This window comes from Egretta garzetta, unplaced genomic scaffold, assembly GCF_000687185.1.
Source record: "Egretta garzetta isolate BGI_Z169 unplaced genomic scaffold, ASM68718v1 scaffold169, whole genome shotgun sequence".
In the NCBI taxonomy this organism is placed as follows: Eukaryota; Metazoa; Chordata; class Aves; order Pelecaniformes; family Ardeidae; genus Egretta; species Egretta garzetta.
In genome coordinates, this window is record NW_009260798.1 from 962,136 (window position 1) to 981,543 (window position 19,408).

At 40.0% G+C, this 19,408-nt stretch overlaps 1 protein-coding gene across 1 annotated transcript; it reads right to left on the reverse strand.

The window, feature by feature from the left end:
- Positions 1 to 1,131: 1,131 nt before the first annotated feature.
- On the reverse strand, positions 1,132 to 18,616 carry TES (testin LIM domain protein). Its single transcript, XM_009646806.2, has 6 exons — positions 18,531 to 18,616; positions 10,001 to 10,253; positions 8,523 to 8,858; positions 4,954 to 5,169; positions 4,237 to 4,395; positions 1,132 to 2,444 (listed from the first exon to the last, which is right to left on the reverse strand). Exons 1-6 carry the CDS (start codon positions 18,614 to 18,616, stop codon positions 2,253 to 2,255), a joined length of 1,242 nt encoding a protein of 413 aa, XP_009645101.1. The 3' UTR covers positions 1,132 to 2,252.
- Positions 18,617 to 19,408: the final 792 nt, after the last annotated feature.

Consider the following 19,408-nt stretch of genomic DNA (forward strand, 5'->3'; position numbering starts at 1 on the left):
GAGAGCTGGCTGCATAGAGCAAGTCAGCACGCTTCAGAAGAGCCATGGAAAAAGCCAGTCCCAGATGTTGGGCTACTGAGAGGTTTGATTTGACATGAATTTCCTTAGCAATTCTGTTTTGATGGAATGGGTAAGTCCTGAGGTAGTGCCTGCTCATCCTTTTAAATGAAAACTGCACAGAACAAGCTTTAAAGTGAAAAGCAAGACTGCCATCAGCGCAAGCAGTCACATTAAAGAGAAATAGAGCTGTGACTTAGCGCAGCAAGAGAGGGGCAGGGAAAGTTGCACAACAGCTTTTCACAAAGAGTTCTTTCAAAAGATCAGCTGCATCTTCTAGAGTAGATGTTAGTGAGTGGGTGAGGACAGATGCACTCAAGAACCAGATGCTATTAAGCCATCCTTCAGATAATCATTAAATAAGACCTTATCCCCCCTTGATGGCACTCTCACAGCATGCCCTGCTACAGATTAAGGAGCATTTAAACAGAAATACCTTCTCTTACTGAGGTATCCTGGTTTTCCTTTTTTTTTTTTTTTTTGAACTATAGATCTGGCAAGAATACAGCCCCACTGGTACGAGCTGAAAGACATATACTTTTTCATACATCCCGAGGATCCCCGAGTAAAACTGTACAGGCTTCCAGAACATACATCTCACACCAGTGTCTTATTTTTGCAGTACTCAAAGGATCACAACGCACTTTGTTTCCTCAGCACATTAGCACAAAGCTTCCCGTGCTAGGTCATAGCTTATGTGAAGAAAAAGTAAATTCACACTGAGTTAAGAAGTTGTGTATTTGTTGGAACAAGACCCACTGTTTAGCACCTACAAGCTCATGAACAATGTTACACAAGCACTTTACAGGCTTTAAGATTTTTTGGAGATAACGTCAAAGCTAAAGAGAAGTATGGAAACTTTTCCCCTTCCTCTTTGCCCTCCCTAAAGGAGATTCAACAAGAACAGAATTAATAGACAACTCAGGTGAACAACACTAGGTTTTATTTATGTGTTACAATACAGCCACCATAAAACTTAAAAAAAGAACTGAACACAAGACCTGTATAGATTTTTTTTTTTTTATTTTATTTTTAGGCCAAAGACTCTCCATTCACTGTGTGGCACAAAGATAGCTAACAAGTTTCACTGTAGATCTGTAATTTGTAAGAAAAAAGAAAGAGAAGCACACATTTGGTTTATCTAGTAAGCAAAGCTAATACACAGTTGTGATTTTTTTTCCTCTCAAATACTGGAAGTCTTCTGGGAAAGACTTCTCTGTGCTTTGGTTAAGAACTTACAAATCAAAAGCCTAAGTATGATCCTTTTGCAGAATTACATTCTTAGAAATGCATATGGTATTGTGTGCCACGTCCCTCTGATAGAAGGCACAATTTACAAGAACATTCATGAAAAAACAGAAGCCAGTTCTGAAAGGATAACAGTGACACCCACTTATCTTGGCGGATTTCTTTTTTTTTTAAATCCGGGCAAGACCTCCTATTTTCTCCCCGCTTCCACCCCGCGGCCTCCCGCCCCAATAAATCTGTAAAGTAACTTCAACATTCATAAAATGAAAACTTTTCCAGGCACGAACAGTTGTAATAGAGAAACATAAGCTAACAGAGTTTTCTACTGGTGCAGTTACTTTACAAGTTAGATGTGAGAGTAGTCACTATCTCTCAAGAACCCATGTGTCAACAACAAGAAAGTGATTACAGGCAACTTTTTTTTTTTTTTTAAGCTTCATTCTCCCTGCATACTTGAGGTCTAGTGAATAAAACTGTATCTGGCGGTAAAGCTGATCATTTTGTATAAAGTGCTTGATGAAAGCAGGGAAACTATAAAAATGATAAATTAGTGATACCAAAAGAGGAAGGGTTACATTTATCATACAAAACAAGAAAAATCAGAGCATTTTCCACATTTTCTTATTCCATTACACAAGATACAGCAAAAAGATCCTTCACGGTGAAGAGGTCCCTTGAAGTGTACATAGTTCATAACACATTTTTTCTTATGTTTCTGGGATACAGAGTCATTTGACATAAGACTCAGGAAAAATATTCCAAAAAGAAAGTATTATTATGGGTAAGAAATTAAGATTACATAGCAAGTTTTAGACATTCAAAAAATCTTTGGGAAAACACTATTTAATACTTTCAATAACTTTAAATGCCCCGATACTGTATATTTTACAGTAGAAATGCAAGAGCCTTTGGAACTCAGCAATGCTTGGTTCTGTGCATGTCTTCTCTTAAGATATCATCTTTTTCTTACATTCCACTGAGCAAAAGACCATCCCTTCCACTGGCATGAACTTCTGGCCGATGAGACACTTGCTGCAACAGGAACACAAGAAGCACTCCTGCGTAGCATGCCAGTTGAAGTTATTGTATGTCACACGCTGAACTTCTGGATCTATAGCATTATGACAGCCTTGGCAGATCTGTTTAGAAACAAAATGACACTGAAATGAAGCATACACATCCTCTCTACAGGTCTAATAGAGGCTGGAATTCTTAAATGTTTTTTGAGAAGATAGACAGGTGTTAAGACTTTGAAATAAGTCTCCAGCTTTTGATTTTCCTTGATTTTTAAAGCAGAGTTTCCGATTGAAGTGCAGCTGAGGAACAAAACAAAATAATAGAATGCACACAAGAAGTTAGTTGCTGCTGGGACTAAACTTTGGCAGTTATGATTGTTAGGACTTCCCAGTGCCTAAATAATTATAAAAACTTGTCATGCCAAACAGCACAGATCTTCGTAAATTAACCCATACATTTGGAGAGATTAGTTACAAATGTTCCTGTGCATTTGCAGCTGTAAAGCAATGCCAAAGAATCAGAGGTTTCTAGAAAGTCTTGGATCTAATTAATCTTAAAATCTGGGTGTTAAAAATTACCATTTAGATGTAAGGAAGTTAATGATTTAAGAGAAAAAAAAAATCCTCTCCAAAAGGTAATTCCTCACACCTATCTTAGAAGGTTATTAATTGCCAGCTAGAGATAATTGTTTATATAGTTAACAGAGAGGAAAGCTATCTAGATGCACATTAGACTGAACTCCCAACTAATAGCTAGTTAATTGGTAGATATGAATGAATCATCATCTCAGATTAGAGTTCCTAACATAACTAGGAATTGAGAACTACCACCCTCTCCCAAACTTCTAGCTTTATCCCATCGGTCACTCTCCTTTGTAACTCGTTGGGTAGAAATATAAAGAAACAAAAGTACCTATATTGCAGTTGCCACTACAGGCTTTTAAGCAGACCAGCTGAAGTTGAATCTCACTGGTCATGATGAGCTATGACTGTGTCCTGGGACAGAGTTAATTTTCTTCCTAGTAGCTGGCATAGCTCTGTGTTTTGGATTTAGTACAAGAAGAATGCCGATAACACACTGATGGTTTAGTTGTTGCTGAGCCGTGCTTACACCAGTCAAAGACTTTTCAGCTTCCTCTGCTCTGCCAGGTGCAGAAGAGGCTGGGAGGGGGCGCAGCCAGGACAGCTGACCACAACTGTCCCAAGGGCTATTCCAGACCATATAACATCATGGTCAGTGTATAAACTGGGGGGAATTGGCCAGGGGGCAGCAATCGCTGCTCAGGGACGGGCTGGGCATCAGTCAGCAGGTGGTGAGCAGTTGCATCACTTGTTCTTCCTAAGTTTTGTTTCTTTCTCTCATTGCTTTCCTTTTCACGACACATTTATTATTTTGATTGTTATAATATTTAAATTATTAAACTGTTCTTATCTCAACCCACAACTTTTCTTACTTTTGCTCTTCTGATTCTCTCCCCCATCCCACCATGGGGGAGGGTGAGTGAGTAGCTGTGTGGTGCTTAGTTGCTGGCTGGGGTTAAACCAGGACAGACTGACAGGAACTAAGTGTTTATCAGCATTACTTATCTTCACCTACTTTACTCCCTCTGTCACAAAAACCCTGCTTCACCACTGGCAAAGTTAAAGGTATTTTCAGAAGAGCCTCCCCCTTGCACACTCTTGCCCCCGCCTAGCCAGCAGCTTTTTTTCAAGTTTATGAATTGACAACACACTTGTCCCTTTTCAAGATTTTTTTTTTTTTTCCAAAGGGGAAAAAGATGATTGAGTTGAGCCCAAACTAGCATTCAATTTACACTCTTCAGATACTCCCACGCTGAGAGAGAGTAAGAGTTTCAAGCTCCATAGATATATGTTCCCTTTCTTCACAGCATCAGCATGTGCAGGAGGATCTTACCGCAGCATGGTTCTTCACGTAGCAGGGTTTGCAGACTGGCTTGTCATTCACCATCACATAGATCTCCCCAGCCAAAACACAATCACAGTCAAAACAGCAGAAGTGTTTCAGATGCCAGTTTTGACCTTCTGCTTGAGTATATTCATTGCTGAATATTAGCTATGAGGAAGAAAGAAACAAATATTAATATATGCATTTGAATAGTATTTCTTTTAATAAGCTAAGCCTCAGGATGTTTTGTAATTTCAAGGAACTCCTGGTGATTCCACTGTTTCAAATAATTTCAACAACAAAAACAATTGTGATCACTTGTTTGACTGTTTTCCAATAGCTTCCATTTCATTTATTAAGAGCCAATAGATACCAAAGACACCAGGCAGGCTGTTCTCTCTCTGTGCAAGGTGTAATTTAGTTAGGTGCTCCCCCTAGTGCCCTTCTTGAGGAAACGACTGCATAATTGGGACTTAGTAGTCAAGCACTCATGTATTACATCCTATGTCCCTGTAGATTGCACAAAATCCCCACCAAATCCAAAGCAAACTATAGATCTTCCCGAATGTGGAGTGTCCGTATCAGTTTCAGTTCCTTGCAACTACAATCAGCTAAAACTGGTGAAGACACATTATCTTCCCACACTGAAATATCTTACTAAAGTCATATTCACTTCTCAGGGGAGCAAACTTGTGTGCTAGAACAAAGGACTAGGGTATTTCCTACCTCATCACATCCAGCACAGCGGGGTTTTTCACTATCACAATAATGTCTTCCACAGTACAGGTTACCATTCTTCCAGAAATAGATCATGTCTACTAGAAGTTCACTGCAGGTGCAGCAGACAAAACAAGCTGGGTGCCACAGTTTGTCATATCCAGCACGTTCTGCGTAGACAGCTGGGTCACCTTCTTTCATGTTCAGTTTGCAGCGATAGCAAGACTGGAAAGGAGTTATTACTGTGTTAAGTAAGTCTTTTAAGAGGTACATTTATAGAAATTACATATTACTGACATATTTATTAAATCACACCTTCCCAGACTGAAATGAAAGCATTAGTTTACTCCCATGATCAGACAGTAGTGTGACATAATGCCACAGAACAGGTTTTAACTAAGCAATTCAAGATGATGTACATTCTACTGACATAGCACTAGTGCTACTTAAATGGGTTCTTGTATTCTGTCATATTCACGTTCTTGCAACTACAGTCCAGTTCTTAAAAAACCCAACATGAATTTTTATTATGTTCTATGAGCCTTGCCTACTCAAGAATAAGGAGAGAATAATAAGAAGCCCCCCCAGCTAACTGACAAGACTATGACTAGAACACATGACAAGAAAAATGCCTGTACTTATAGGTCGTGAGAAGATCAAGCTGTATCTGTATCACTGGTAAGAAAAAAAATAATTGCGAATATTTCAAACTCATTCTGTTTAAAGCTGTGTTCTAGAGATGCTGGTTATGCATGGCTGTTGTCCAAGAGTCTGTGATTAATGACCTTAGGATGGGGAGAGTTGTTATGGAAAAGGGACTGCAAAGTTCATGAACACAGCTACACTACAAAGAGTTCCAAAACATTCATAGTCAGTCTTCTGCCCTATACCTGCTTACAGAGAGGGTTTTGTCATCAAGTCAAAAAGAGTCAGGTGGTTTCTGTGATTGAAATAAAAATTTTAATCTACTGTTTAATCACCAGTTTGGCATTTCCTGCACTCCAGTTGGTCTGTGGACTGGGCTCAACATCCTGGAAAGGTTTTCTCTATGATTCACATCACTATAAGCCCAGCCACAAATGTCCTCAGTTTTCAATTGTGTGTGTGTATATAAAAATAAAATACATATAAGTGTCTCCGCTGTAAGGCATATTGAAAACAGATCGCCACGCTTGTTTCAGACAAGCAATTTCAAAATATATGTAGGAAGACATCAAAAGGTGAGGAAGAACAGCCTGGAACAGAATGAAAGGGGAACTAATGAAAGGGGAAGTGTAAATACATATGCACATAAAGCTTTTTGACTCTTTTCTCTACTTGAGACCTCATACTCCAAGAGGAGTCAATTGGAAAGTCTAATAGTTGTACGGAGCCAGATCATGCCAAGACAGTTTACCTACCATTTGCAACATCCCCAGACTAGGTGGTTAAAAGGTGCATAAAGAGATTCGCTTCTTTACAAGATTAAAAGCTGACTAACAGAAAAATAGATATTCAGCACATTTTCATAATAGTGAAATAATTATTATTGTTTTTAAATACAGAGGCCAATATTATTGGTATGTTTACATTAACAGTGAAGATCTGGTTGGTTTTGTTTTGTTGTCGCTTTTTTAAAAAAAAAAAAAGCACAAAAGCACGTTCAAAAGAATTGCAATCCATTCCTATAATGAAAATTAATTTTTATTCTATTTACCACAGCTACAGCACCACATGCTTTCAGACTCTGTCTACAAGACAACATACAAGAAAATGTGGGGAAAAAGATGCAGCACTAATGGATAGAAAAAAGTATAGATAAGGACAGCAATTCTTCTGCAAGGTATTTAAGACCACTTCTCTGTATTGGTTTATTTTGAACTGTTAAAAAAAAAAAAAAAAAAAAAAAAAGAAGTTGAGATAATGCTACAGCGTATAGCTGAGACTAAGTCACAGTTAGACAAAAAAAATACTTAAAAATAATATATCAATCCTGATTATTTAGTCCAGGGTAAACTCAATACTTGACGATAAGCAACTCAAATGTTCACTTACACTATTAGACACTTCTAATCCTCTTTCTAAATCACTGCACACAGTGATGAGAGATTCCTCGCCTAAGCAGTAGGAGGTATACTCAGGTGCTTGAGTTGAGCAAAGGGAAAACTTTGGAAGTGATAAGTGTAATATAAAAATGAAGCACCTTCTGATACAATTACTGAAGAGGACCGAGTGCCTCCTGCCCTTGACTTAACATAGTCCAAGCCCCTTGGGCAGCGGGGTACAATGCAAGGTGTGTATTTCTGTAGGTCCTCCTTGAGGATGTAAGTGAAGAATTGCTGTGGTGAAACTGAAGTAACCCAGCAGGAGAGGCTGCACACGTTACACAAAGTGACAGCAACCCAATTAAACCAGGATAAAGTAACTTTTTTAGTATCTTAGAATCTCCACAAGATAATGGCAAAAGTAACCAAGTAATTACTTTTAGAAAGTAGCTACTGGTAACCAAATGGCACAGCATATGACTGATTAAGGTAAGTGGGTATGTTCAAAGCTAAAACTTAAGCGTTAATTTTGTGTTCCATATGAACTGCCATGCCAGTTTAAAAAACAACAAATCCACACCAAAAGCAGCACACAACACCCCCCAATAACACCAAAAGCCATATTCTACAGCCACACTAACAAGCTCTGACCTCCATCTAGAACTTGTATATTCATTTTCTGTAAGAACCCTGGAGACAAATAGTTTGGGGGATTCATACATAGAATAGCAACATTTCTGGAAATCAAGTTACAGGAGCTTTTGTCACTCTGAAGCGGAGGTCTACCTTCACTAAACTAATTTAATGTTACTTCAGTAATCCCACCCTTATTTTGTATTCAGAATTGGCAGCAGAGACATGCACAGCAGAATTTACCACGTTATGTCAGAAATACTTCATCAAGGCTATAGTTGTAGAAACGTCAATGAAAACTGGGTAATTTTGCATACCTGATTTTTTTGTTGAGCTATGATACAAGGCAGAAAACAGATGTCAAAGAAAATAATAGATCAGAGGAAAAAAAAAAAACAGATCTGAAATGAAAAGGAGGCTAATCAAAACAGCCGTTTTATGGCTTGCCTTGCCTTGTTAGACATGGGAGGGAGAGGTGTTACTTCATTATTTCTTAATTTCATTAAATTTTAAACACAAATTTGTCAAGTGGTTAATTCTGGTGCTCTTCCAAGGAAGAGGAGAAAACAGACATCTAAAATTAAACTAAACACTTTGAGAGAAGTGTAGCAATTAGTCTGTAAGACTACAGTAGTTTATTATTATTCTGTAGAAGTCACCTTGCTATACTATATCTCCAAGCTAACATGTTTTTGCAATGAGGATGAAAAGGTCACTTAGGAAGTTATTTGCTGCAATGCACTAAATACAGACAAAACCCAGGGTTCTGTGCAGACGTTCACAGTCTTCCAGTTCCCCTTCATTCTTTCCCTCCCCAGGATTTTCACTATTCCAAGTTAACAAACAATTGGGTTAAAATTACCAGACAGCACTCGGATAGTAACATACCTTCTTGTTTTATCTTTCTTTTCTTATACTTACATACTGAGATGCCTTCTGATCTGGGGACTTGTCCTCCATTGCTCCTACAGCAGCTGAGGTGCCTCTGTCACCATTGTTCACATTATTCTTCTCTGTAGCTCTTGTTTCCACCTCACCAGGGAGCTTGACATCTCCTACGCCAAGCGCCTCGTTTTTGTACTTCTTCACAAATTGTTCCATCTGCTTAACTTCATTGGGGGAGAGCTCGTGGCATTTTGAAGGATCCTGATCGTGAGCAGGCAGCTGCTTAGCCAACTGCTTCTTCCTGTACTGTGCGCCTTCCGAGCCAGCAACAGGCTGCTTCTCCTTGGGTAGCATCTGCATATACTGCCTAGCCTGAACCAGGAGGAATTAGATATCAGATGCCATTTCAACTATCGAGCCATCCTTTTAAGCAAACACACAACTAAAGTCATCTCTACTGTTGTTAGCGACAGTCAAATTTGTCAAAAATTAGGTTCTTTCCATAAACATTAAGCTCCCAAAACACAGTTGATGGAGATAAAATACAGCAGATGCATTAACTGGCTTCTTCCCAGAGTAAGAGACAGGCTTCCTTTTAAACCTTTTACAGAATAGAGTTATTAATTCTCAGAGTAAACAATAATTAACATTTACATGGCACCTTGTCTCTTCAAAGCGATCTAAAACTACTGATCATCAGTATAGCTTTAAAAAGTAGAAGCTAAAATAGCTTGCCTGAGGCACACAGTCCATTGTGAAATAATTCTAGTTAAATAAAGAAAAAAAAGCTCTAGTTTTACTAAAGCAAGAACAAGCCTGAAAATCAAAGTGGTAACTGAATGTTAAGTAACAGCCAATTTAGACGCACAAGGTTTGATTAATTCACTGAAAAAGGATATTTTGAGAGATAGGTCAGAGATAACATGATTCCGGCATGGATCACACAACACTGCAGTACAGTAAATTAGCAAAGTTTTAAAAGTGAAGCAAAATCCTCAGAAGGCTATCTACCATCTCATCTACGTCAGCTGAAAACATACTGGAAGAGAGTTGCTCTTTTAGATGTCAACACTGACCTTGTTCTTACCATATACAGTAAAAGCTATATGCAAGCCTGAGTGTTCCCCTTAACTTTAAACAATGACATAAATTGTTGTGGGGTTAGGGTTTTTTTTTTTTTTTTTTTTTTTTTGGTTTTAAGCCCACAGGCCATGCAAATTTTTCAAAATTTAGGTTAGAGAAATTGGCCTCCAGGGACTTAACAGTTAACGCTTAATCCTATCTATTAAAAACTACCTCATCTCCTCAGTGCTCAGGAAGTTCTATACACAAGCATCCATATCTGCAGGATGACACAGGTAAGACCAGCACCGTATTTTCAGTTTTGAGGAGGAAGAAAAGAAGAGGTACACACAGAACGACTACAGGAGGCAAATTTATCCTTCTGGTAAGCTCTACTTCTATCTCCCATCAACTCCTGCCTTGAACATGAAGAAAAAGTGGGTCGGACTTACAAGTGTCTGATTCTGAACAGGAGGAGCCCACTCATAAGTCACAGTATTGATGGATATGTTCTTCTTGGCTGGCACTGGATTAGTCAGTATCATTACATTGCGTTTATACATGGGAATGCCATCATTCTTCAGCTTTGCAATAAGGGTTGTATATTTTGTATCTTCAAAGAGTTTCCCCACTTTCCGATCTTCCTCATTGCTTGTGAGGACATCATGCTCTTCCTGGCCACACTTGCAGTTGCGGCATATTTTTCTGGAATTTATGGAAACAGCAACACAGTTACAATCTCAGCTGAAAACTACACCTCACACCAGCTGCATGTGTAGTAACATTGTCACTGGGAACCCAAACCCTTGTTTTTAGTGCTCTGATTAGGGAATACACAAGTTATTCTGCAATATGTCTAAAGCCTCTTGAGGATATGCTTTATTTCTCCTGGTGTATTATTTACATTCTTTGTTCACAGCGATTATGATCAGATAGATAATTAGCCAGCCACACTAATGCATTTTGAGTATGATGCTATATCATTCCTTCAGTTACATCTCAGTACTGATCACACACATATATGTCCATCGTCACCCACCTACCAGATTTATTACAGTTAGTCACCCGCGAGTTAACTTAAATGCATCACCATGATCCCCCCAGCAGCCATTTATTTGGGCTTTTAGTTTCTTAGGTTCTCTTTATATACTCAAAATTACACACACTATAGTATTTTCTTCATATGCATTTCACTGCATGCATTATATTTGGTTATCACAGGGTTGCCATCAAACGGAAACAAGTATTTCCTAGAAAGGAAAACAACACGTACAGCCACATATACAGTGTAATCGTACCAGGTTCTGTTCAAAGTTTGGCATTTAAAAGAGCAGATGAAAGAAAAGTGAAAGGCTTATATGAACAAAGCCTTTCAAACAGCTCTGAACCAAGTCAGAGGTACCCTGGCACACGCTGTACAGAGAATTTTCAGATAATATCCTTAAAAGGTAGAAGTCTTCACTTACTTAATATAAATGGTATTCTTTCACACACAACATTTGAACTCCTTTGATTAAGGGATTTTAGATAGCCATTTATTACCTTAAGCATATTATATGTGAATTGTTTAATTAAACAGAACCTTGGATTAGACCAGCTAGTTTACTATTTATTAATAGGCTTCCCTTGAGCTTCAGTTCAAAGCAGTCAGCCACAGTATATGGAAATTAGTGAAGTTGGATGTTAACTAAAGGTTCTTATTATAGCCTAAGAAAACAGATCAACCTTCTGGATCTCTAGAGTTTGAGGAGGAACGAGTAATATTTTACCCCGTCTTTTTGTTTTTCACATAGCAAATAGCGTAAAACTACTACCTATAAAATGATTCTCAACCCTGTTTGCCATAACCCATGGAACTCCAAAATTGTTCTGCAACTTGCTTTCTAAAGTCTTGAAAGCAAGATAGATGCCTTAAGATAAGGTATGCAACAGGTATGTGACAGGAAGACACTATGGCTACAGCAGGCCCATTAGGTGGTGGGAAAGGAAGGAATAAGGAAGACCTGCGAGTAATTGGTCATGTGAAGCGATGCACAGCCAGCCCCAAAGATATGCACGACACACGTACACCCATTTGTGATGTGGGGTGCTATCATTTCAGTGTGGAAGGGATGCTGCCCTGGTCATGTGATTATGCAGCAGCCTAAGTTATGAAGCCCAGTCCAAATAAAAATAGTTAACTCTGCAATAGAAGTAAGTCACTCCACTCCAAAAGCAACTAGAAAAGTAAGGTGTGTTGAGCAGAACAGAGTCCACTGTGCAGCACAAGAAACCCTAAAGATATCAAACTAAAAGAATAGGCAGGCTAATGGCTTGTATGATTTCCAGCTCATTTCCTCAACAGCAAAGATGTAAACAATATCAAAGCTGATACTTATCTGCATACCTAGTAAACAATAAGCACTTTGCAGTCTCACAGCTTACCAAAACATTCAAGCCTGAGCCAGCATTGCTCATTAAGCCTAAATGCTGTACTGTGTATCTCAAGCACTCTCAACATAAAATTGCATAAGATCTTCAGCACCAGCCTACACAAGTCCTTTACCTAGCCGATCCTTAGAGACTATTTAATATACTAATAAAGCAATTCATATCCAGCTTGCTCATCTTTTAAGGTATAATCATGTATACACCTTGTTACCAGCTCCAAATCATGTCTACTACTAGATGACAGAATCAAACCTTACTTCTTGCAGGTTTAATTCATTATTACCTCAGCGACTAAAGTGTGACTATATGCCTCACAGCACACATGCAGCTGGAATTCAAGTAGCTAGTCCATTTGAACAATAGTTTATCAGATATTTTCTTCACCTTTTCAACTTAGCCATAGTAAGCCCCAGTTTCAGTCTTGCCTCTTGACGGGATGTGATCTAATAATGTTGGTGAACGAACAGAGATGTTCTCAGGTAACCTGCACAGACCCATGCAAATAAAGTACAGTCTTGCTGTCCAGAACTGTTCTGCTTGCAAAACAGAACTTAGGAAGAACCATTCACGTTGTCGCACTGCCTATGCGGTCACAACAGCAGCGTGGCAGTTCATGCAGCTCTCCCCACTCTGTGCAGCATCCAACTACAGCAAAGCAGCACGACAGCCTGCAGAGACCAGGCCATCCCCAACCAGCTGTGGCAGAATTCTTCCCCCGAGACTTTCAGATGTGCTGGAAAAGCTGCAGTGACACCTTATTTTTGTTCACTGTATGTCATGAAATTGTGTATCTACTTTCCAGTAGACTTCTCTCAAGAATGTAGAGGGGCTCTGAGATCCTGATTCTGTTTCCAACCAGGAAAGCAGCCTGATTCACTTGTTTTCATCCTCAGTCCCACCTTAAAGGCTTAACATGTTTCACTAATTTCTGTATTGGTGAGAGATTTCCTTTTGTCCTCATAAACAGATGAACAGATACTTGCAAAGAAGTGAAAGCATACAACTTGTCCTCAGGTCCTGGGTCACGCTGAAAACTGGCATAAAACTACCATGCTTAATATGTGCATTGAAGAGAATCAGATACTCACTAACCTTTCCCCAACTTACTTTAATTAAGAATTTGACTGTATACATTTCCATCTAATGTTATCTCCTTGCTCTTTCAACATTAAGTTAGCTCTTTGCCTACACGCGGTTTGCAAGAAGCTGTTACAAGGGGCTATGTTACAAAATTACAATTGTGGTGGCCCTGGCATTAGAGCTTGTGGACAATTAAGTCTCCAAATGCAAGAGAAAACAATCCAGAAAGAATGTGAAGAATGCCATGTCACAACTGATGTCATCTCAGTAAGTCACAGGAAAATCCCCAAGGCTGTTGCTATTTGCTCTGCTCCTCAGGACTCCCCTGGACCTCAGCCACATGAAGATGTCTGTGCACTGCTAACAGCCAAAAAAAAGTTTCCTCTTGTGATTTATAATCCCTTTGCTTGAATAATTTCCAGTCCTAAAAGATATCCAATTGACATTTACATGTGTAACTCTTCCTGCCAATTACTGTTCACAATTTAGTCATACCTTCTTCCACTAAGTAGCGCATCAGAGTCCTGTCCATTCATCACTGTCTCTTCTGCAGAAGGGACGTGGCCAATTATTCCTACTCAGGATAGATCAGCTGGTCATTTCTTTGGTTCCGATACAGCTATCTTACTAAAGGGACCCTGTCCCATTACCTCAAGCTTACACTTCACAAGTCTGATAACTGATGCTTAATTTTTATTTTTGGCATTAAAGCAAACATCTCACATGTGCTAGGAAAACCAGTTGCTATTGTGTGTATACGTATAGATTTATATTTATCTCTTTTGGCTCTATCTAGAAGACAGGCAGTGAGAATTTCTTGCTCTCTCCATCTGCATTGTCAAAGAGATTTTCCCTTCGTTTGAGGACATTCAGCAATGCTGAAGGAACTATTAGAGACTTCTGCTTACATGTTCACAGCTCTCAGGAATTCAGTAAAGGAGAGAAGCATTCCTCCCATCAAATCTCAGCAGTTTGGGAAGCTTTTCTCATTCAAAACATGGAAGACAGGGAGGGCTACAAAAATGATCCGAGGGCTGGAGCATCTCTCCTGTGAGGACAGGCTGAGGGAGTTGGGCTTGTTCAGCCTGGAGAAGAGAAGGCTGCGGGGAGACCTGATTGTGGCCTTTCAGTACTTAAAGGGGGCCTATAGGAAAGGCGGGGACAAGCTTTTTAGTAGGGCCAGCTGTGACAGGACAAGGGGTAATGGTTTTAAACTAAATCAGGGTAGGTTTAGACTGGATATAAGGAAGAAATTCTTTACAATGAGGGTGGTGAAAGACTGGAACCGGTTGCCCAGAGAGATAGTGGAGGCCCCATCCCTGGAAACATTCAAGCCCCCCAGGCTGGGCGGGGCTCTGAGCAACCTGATCTGGTTGAAGATGTCCCTGCTCACTGCAGGGGGGTTAGGCTAGGTGACCTCAAAAGGTCCCTTCCAACCCAAAACATTCTATGATTCTATGAAGCTTCAAAATTCATGGAATTAAAAGTCGCGTATCACTGCAAAAGACAGACTTAGTAGGCTGTGTCTTGCTTCCAGGTCTTGGGTGGGTAGAAAGAGGAAGGAAGGTGAACAGATTCTATCTTCTTTCCCAGGCTAGCAAATTCCAGTGTCCTGGATTTCTACTAACAGGAAGGATCAAAGACTTACAGTTCCTTCTCCAAAACCAAATGTCATCAATCGTCCTACTTCTCTATGTTTTGGTATAGGTAGAGGAAGATTAATTCAGATCACTACTCTCCCTACACTGGCTTTGCAGTGGCTCCTAGTGACAGGAGGAGGCAGCTGCAAACACGCAGGAACCCTCATGAAATACTTGGCAAGTCCTGAGCCTTGTGTCCTCCACACAGAAAGATTAACCTCTTCGCACAATTCCTTCCGTTATGTTTTCTGGCTATTAATGCAGTTACAGAAATGGCAAATGCTTCAAGCTGTGCCTCAGTACTTGCCTGACAGCCTTAGTACCAGAAAATGTTAAAACCAACTTAAAGCTCCTTCTGCCTTCCAGGGATTGTATCTGTGCAAAGAAGCCAGATACTGAAAATGGTCGTTCCCAAGCTTAAGATCCTTACCTTCAAAAGCTTTTTAGTATCTTGGCGAGCTGCATCAGAGACAATTACCAATACTGGAAGTATATACATGACCAAGATAAATCAGAACCTTCCCTCCTGCTTTTATCAACTTCCCACTCCTGTCCCACACCTCCCTCTAGTGGGAAACACATTCCCTAATCACAGACAGTTATCCGAGTAGCAGTCTCTTAAAGCCAGCCTGCATGGCTAATTTTGTAGAGGCAGTTTTGCAGCCTGAAAGCAGTCTAACACCTGAACAGAGAAGACCCTGCCTGCTGCTACACTTGGACAGAATCATGATTCCGAGGACAATTTTAAAAGCAAGAGCTATTAACACACTAAGATAAAGCAGGTAACTGTTCCCCGTTCAGATACCATTGTAGACCATGGCTCTCATTGTATTCATTTTGTGTTCAGCTCACAACGCTGAGGCTTTCAGAACTTCAAAGTTTAAGAACAAATTTTACCAAGGGCTTTGTTCACCACTATTTCTGTACTAGCCAGAATTAACAGTTCTGCACCTATATAACCAGCCCACACACTACGCCAAGAATTGTAGCACACAGTGCTTAAAGAACACTTGCCACCCCAGAAGGGTTATCTTCCAAATGCTCCCAGTATAGAGAAGAATGGCACAGCAACTGCATGTAAACCCCTGCTATCAGATAGGTGTACTTGGATTTTTTCATGCACTTTCCAATCTGACTCCCTGAAGGCAGAATTCAGGCTCTTTTGCACAGAAGCAAAAGAGAGTAATTACCCCTAGCTCTTTGAGGTACCCCAGTTTTCACGTATCAGACCAGGGAACAAGAATTACATGATCTGCTGAAGCTCCTCAGCTCCACCCAGGAGAGGGCAGTGTCACCCCTAGGCAGACCACAGCAAGGAGCACAGCCTGCCTGTGCTGCAAACACAACTACTGCCGCCCTGACTGTACTGGGTCTGGCTGGCATCCAGATACCTTTCTTCATAGTGCCTGCATGGTGCCATGTCTTGGATCTGTGGCTAGAACAGTACTGATAGCACTTGCTATTGCTTAGCAGTGCTTGCATGGTGTCAGGGCTTTCTCCTTTTGGGGACTCTATCCACACCTCAGCAAGTAAGCTGGGGGTCTCTAAGAAGCTGGGAGGGGGCACAGCTGACTCAAATTGGCCACAGGGATACTCCATACCATGTAATGTCATGCTCAGCAATAAGGTGGGGGTAGAGGATGAAGAAGGGAGGGTTTCTCACTTCCAAAGTGGCCACTGCTTGGAGACTGGCTGGGCATCAGTCTGCTGGTGGGAGGTGGTGAGTGACTGCCTTTGCATTACTTGTTTCCCCTTATCTTTCCTTCACCTGTTATCTCAACCCATGAGTTTTCTCACTTTTATTCTTCCTTTTCTTTCCCCTACCCCACTGTGAGGTGACAGGGAGCGAGAGGCTGTGTGAGTGCTTGGCTGCTGACTGGGGTCAACCCACCACAGTTATTCTTCCCAACTTGCAACAGTTTCGCCAACTACAATCCCTACTTCAACACCTATCTTTTACTGAGACGCAACAGTGAAATTAGTGATTAAACTTGAACTGCTCCTGATCATTCATGTTATAAAGACTATGTTCTGTCCACTTTTGCTATAGTTTGCTTCTCCTTAAAATAGAACTATTTTAAGGCTAATATGACTAAGTGAACAGGTATTGGGATCCATCCCTTTCTGTCCAAGTGGTGCACCATGCAAATAATATTTTTTTTTTTCCTTTGAAAACTGTTTACACTAGACTGATTTCAGACTTCAGATTCACACCCTTCCTGTCCCCAGTAGCAGCTCTGCTGGAGAAACAGCTATTTGCTAAGCCACCCTTGAATCATCTCAATGGCTAACTTTTCAGCTATTTCAGAGGTACGTGCCACGTTTGTCTGACACCTAGAAGATGCTTCTCTGATTATTTCCAGCCACCTTATTTACCTGGTCTATCCTATATTGATTAGATTAAATTAAACCTTAATCTTAACTAAACTGCCACTGGTTTTGTGTCTTTTTCTTTCTTGCTTTTTAAATCCCCCAGTGCCTACAGGCTCTTGATTTCTAGGACAGACGGTGCTCTGACTGAGACACATATTCAGGTCCTGGCACAATGAGCCCTAACCACAGGAGTGCAGTGAAATGTGGATGAATAAAGACACACACAAAACCTTCCAAATACACATGGAGAAGTAGACACCTTCTAACTCAGTAAACATGCAATTACATGACTAAACTTTAAAAATTTAATATCTTTTTATCCCAAATTCTTCCCTGTAGAAGAATAAGCTAGGAATTACAAGGTCTTTTAATAACAGGAACTAAGAAAGCAAGGACAAAAAAAGAGCTGAGAAAAAGTTAACTGGCCTAGTCTTTTTTTCTCCCTGATTCCAAACAAAGATCTTTCTCTCAAGTAGGAAGTGACATAATTTCTCATCTAACCATGGAAAAACAACAATATTCACTCCTGCAAAGATTTTTATTCTGTATTATTGAATTACCTACACATTAACTGTGTTTGATTTTTCTAGTACCTCTGAACATTGGTCCCCTTGGTGACTGAGTGCATATTGAAAAAGAGCCTTCCCATAAATTAATAGTCTCTTCTATCTGCTAGCATGTGCCAATTAACAATTGCTAGCTAACAATTAACAAAACTAGCAATTACTTATTTTTTATGTCCTTTGCAGGCTGTTCCCTTTAAGAGGGACTTTTTTTTTTTCTAAAGAATATAATCAGTGAACTGAGCTAGTTATATACTTTAAGGTTTCAGTAAAACAAGAAAAGTCTTAATGGAATACAAAATTTTTTGCAGAAGTAATGGCATAGACTATAGCATAGCCTATTTACTGCAGCTATCATCAGCTCTTACTGGTTTAGGAAGAGTGCATCATCCAAGGCCAAGTACTATCTAACTTAATTGAAATTGAGACGCCTCTTCCCTCTCTATGTCATTTGTAGATGTACACAAACTTTCAACATCGATAAGATTATTTTACCTAAAATCTCAGATCAGAGCTTACATATATGGTCAGGAGCTGAGAAAGCATTTTATTACTGAGATAAAGCACACTACTTCCCGTCATCTCTCTTACTGTAGGGATAGAGTTGTTTTTACAAAGCTACTTCAACTGTTTATTAAGCTAAAGCAAGTGCTTCAGTAGAAGTACTACCATTGACTCCGCGCAGAGGAAATGTATGTTGGTAAGTGATTACATACTTAAAACACACTGTTATAATGCAGCTGAGAAGCCCTGGCCCTGAACCTAGACACAGCTTCTTTAAAGCATCTGAATAGTTTGACTGAAAGAGAACAAAAGCAGTTACTTACACATTTGCATACACGTGCCAAGATCTGCAGTGCTGAGTCACAGCTTAAGGGACATCTGGTGTCACTTACCTCCAGAAATGAAGCTCAAATCCTTCACACTTATCCTTGCATTTTAAGCAGGGGGCACCAAATCCTTGCTCGTGGCCCAAGCCCATCTGTGTACAGAAAGATGACTATATTCAGCTTCAAGAAATATGCTTTATAATCTACAATCCACAACTAAAGCAAAAGATTAAGCATTTGACTAAGCTGACATCAGGATAGTATTTTGGGGTCTGCTCACCCTTCTCTTGTACCTACACAAGTGACAGCATTCGCACAAGCCTGTTCATAGGGGTGAGCTAGCAGCCAGAAAGTTAGGCTTAGCCAAAACTAAGTATTGTTCTGGTGACTTGTCTCCCTAGCCCAGCTTGCTCTGCAAGCTTCACGCAGGGGAAGCAGCAGATTCTTTGCAGACCTTCCTTAGGTCTGTGGCTGTGAACCACAGCAAGCGAGGCTGTAAGACCTCAAGCAGAGGACATTTAATCCAGCTGTGAGGACAAGGTGATTTGCAGTATATGACTTTGCAAAATACAGGAGATCAAGAAATAAACAGATCCCACATTGCACTAACCCAGGCATCTGACAGGAACAAAGAAAACATCTAAGTGATTAGTCTACTATTCTCAAGTATATTTGAGACTACTCTACTCTGACAGTGATTGAGAGCAGAACACACCCTTTACAATTACAGTTCAGCTGGACTAATACCAGCGTACTTTCCAAGGAAAAAGAGAAGCAGCACAGTTAGCGAAAGCAATGACCATAAATGATACGACACTGTAAAAAGATTAAAAGGACAGATGACTAATACATATTGCAGAGGAAATATGAGAGAATATGAAAACCAGTGCTGAGTAAAGGCCAGGTACTCACACAGTATATCAACACATCAGCAAATTTAACTG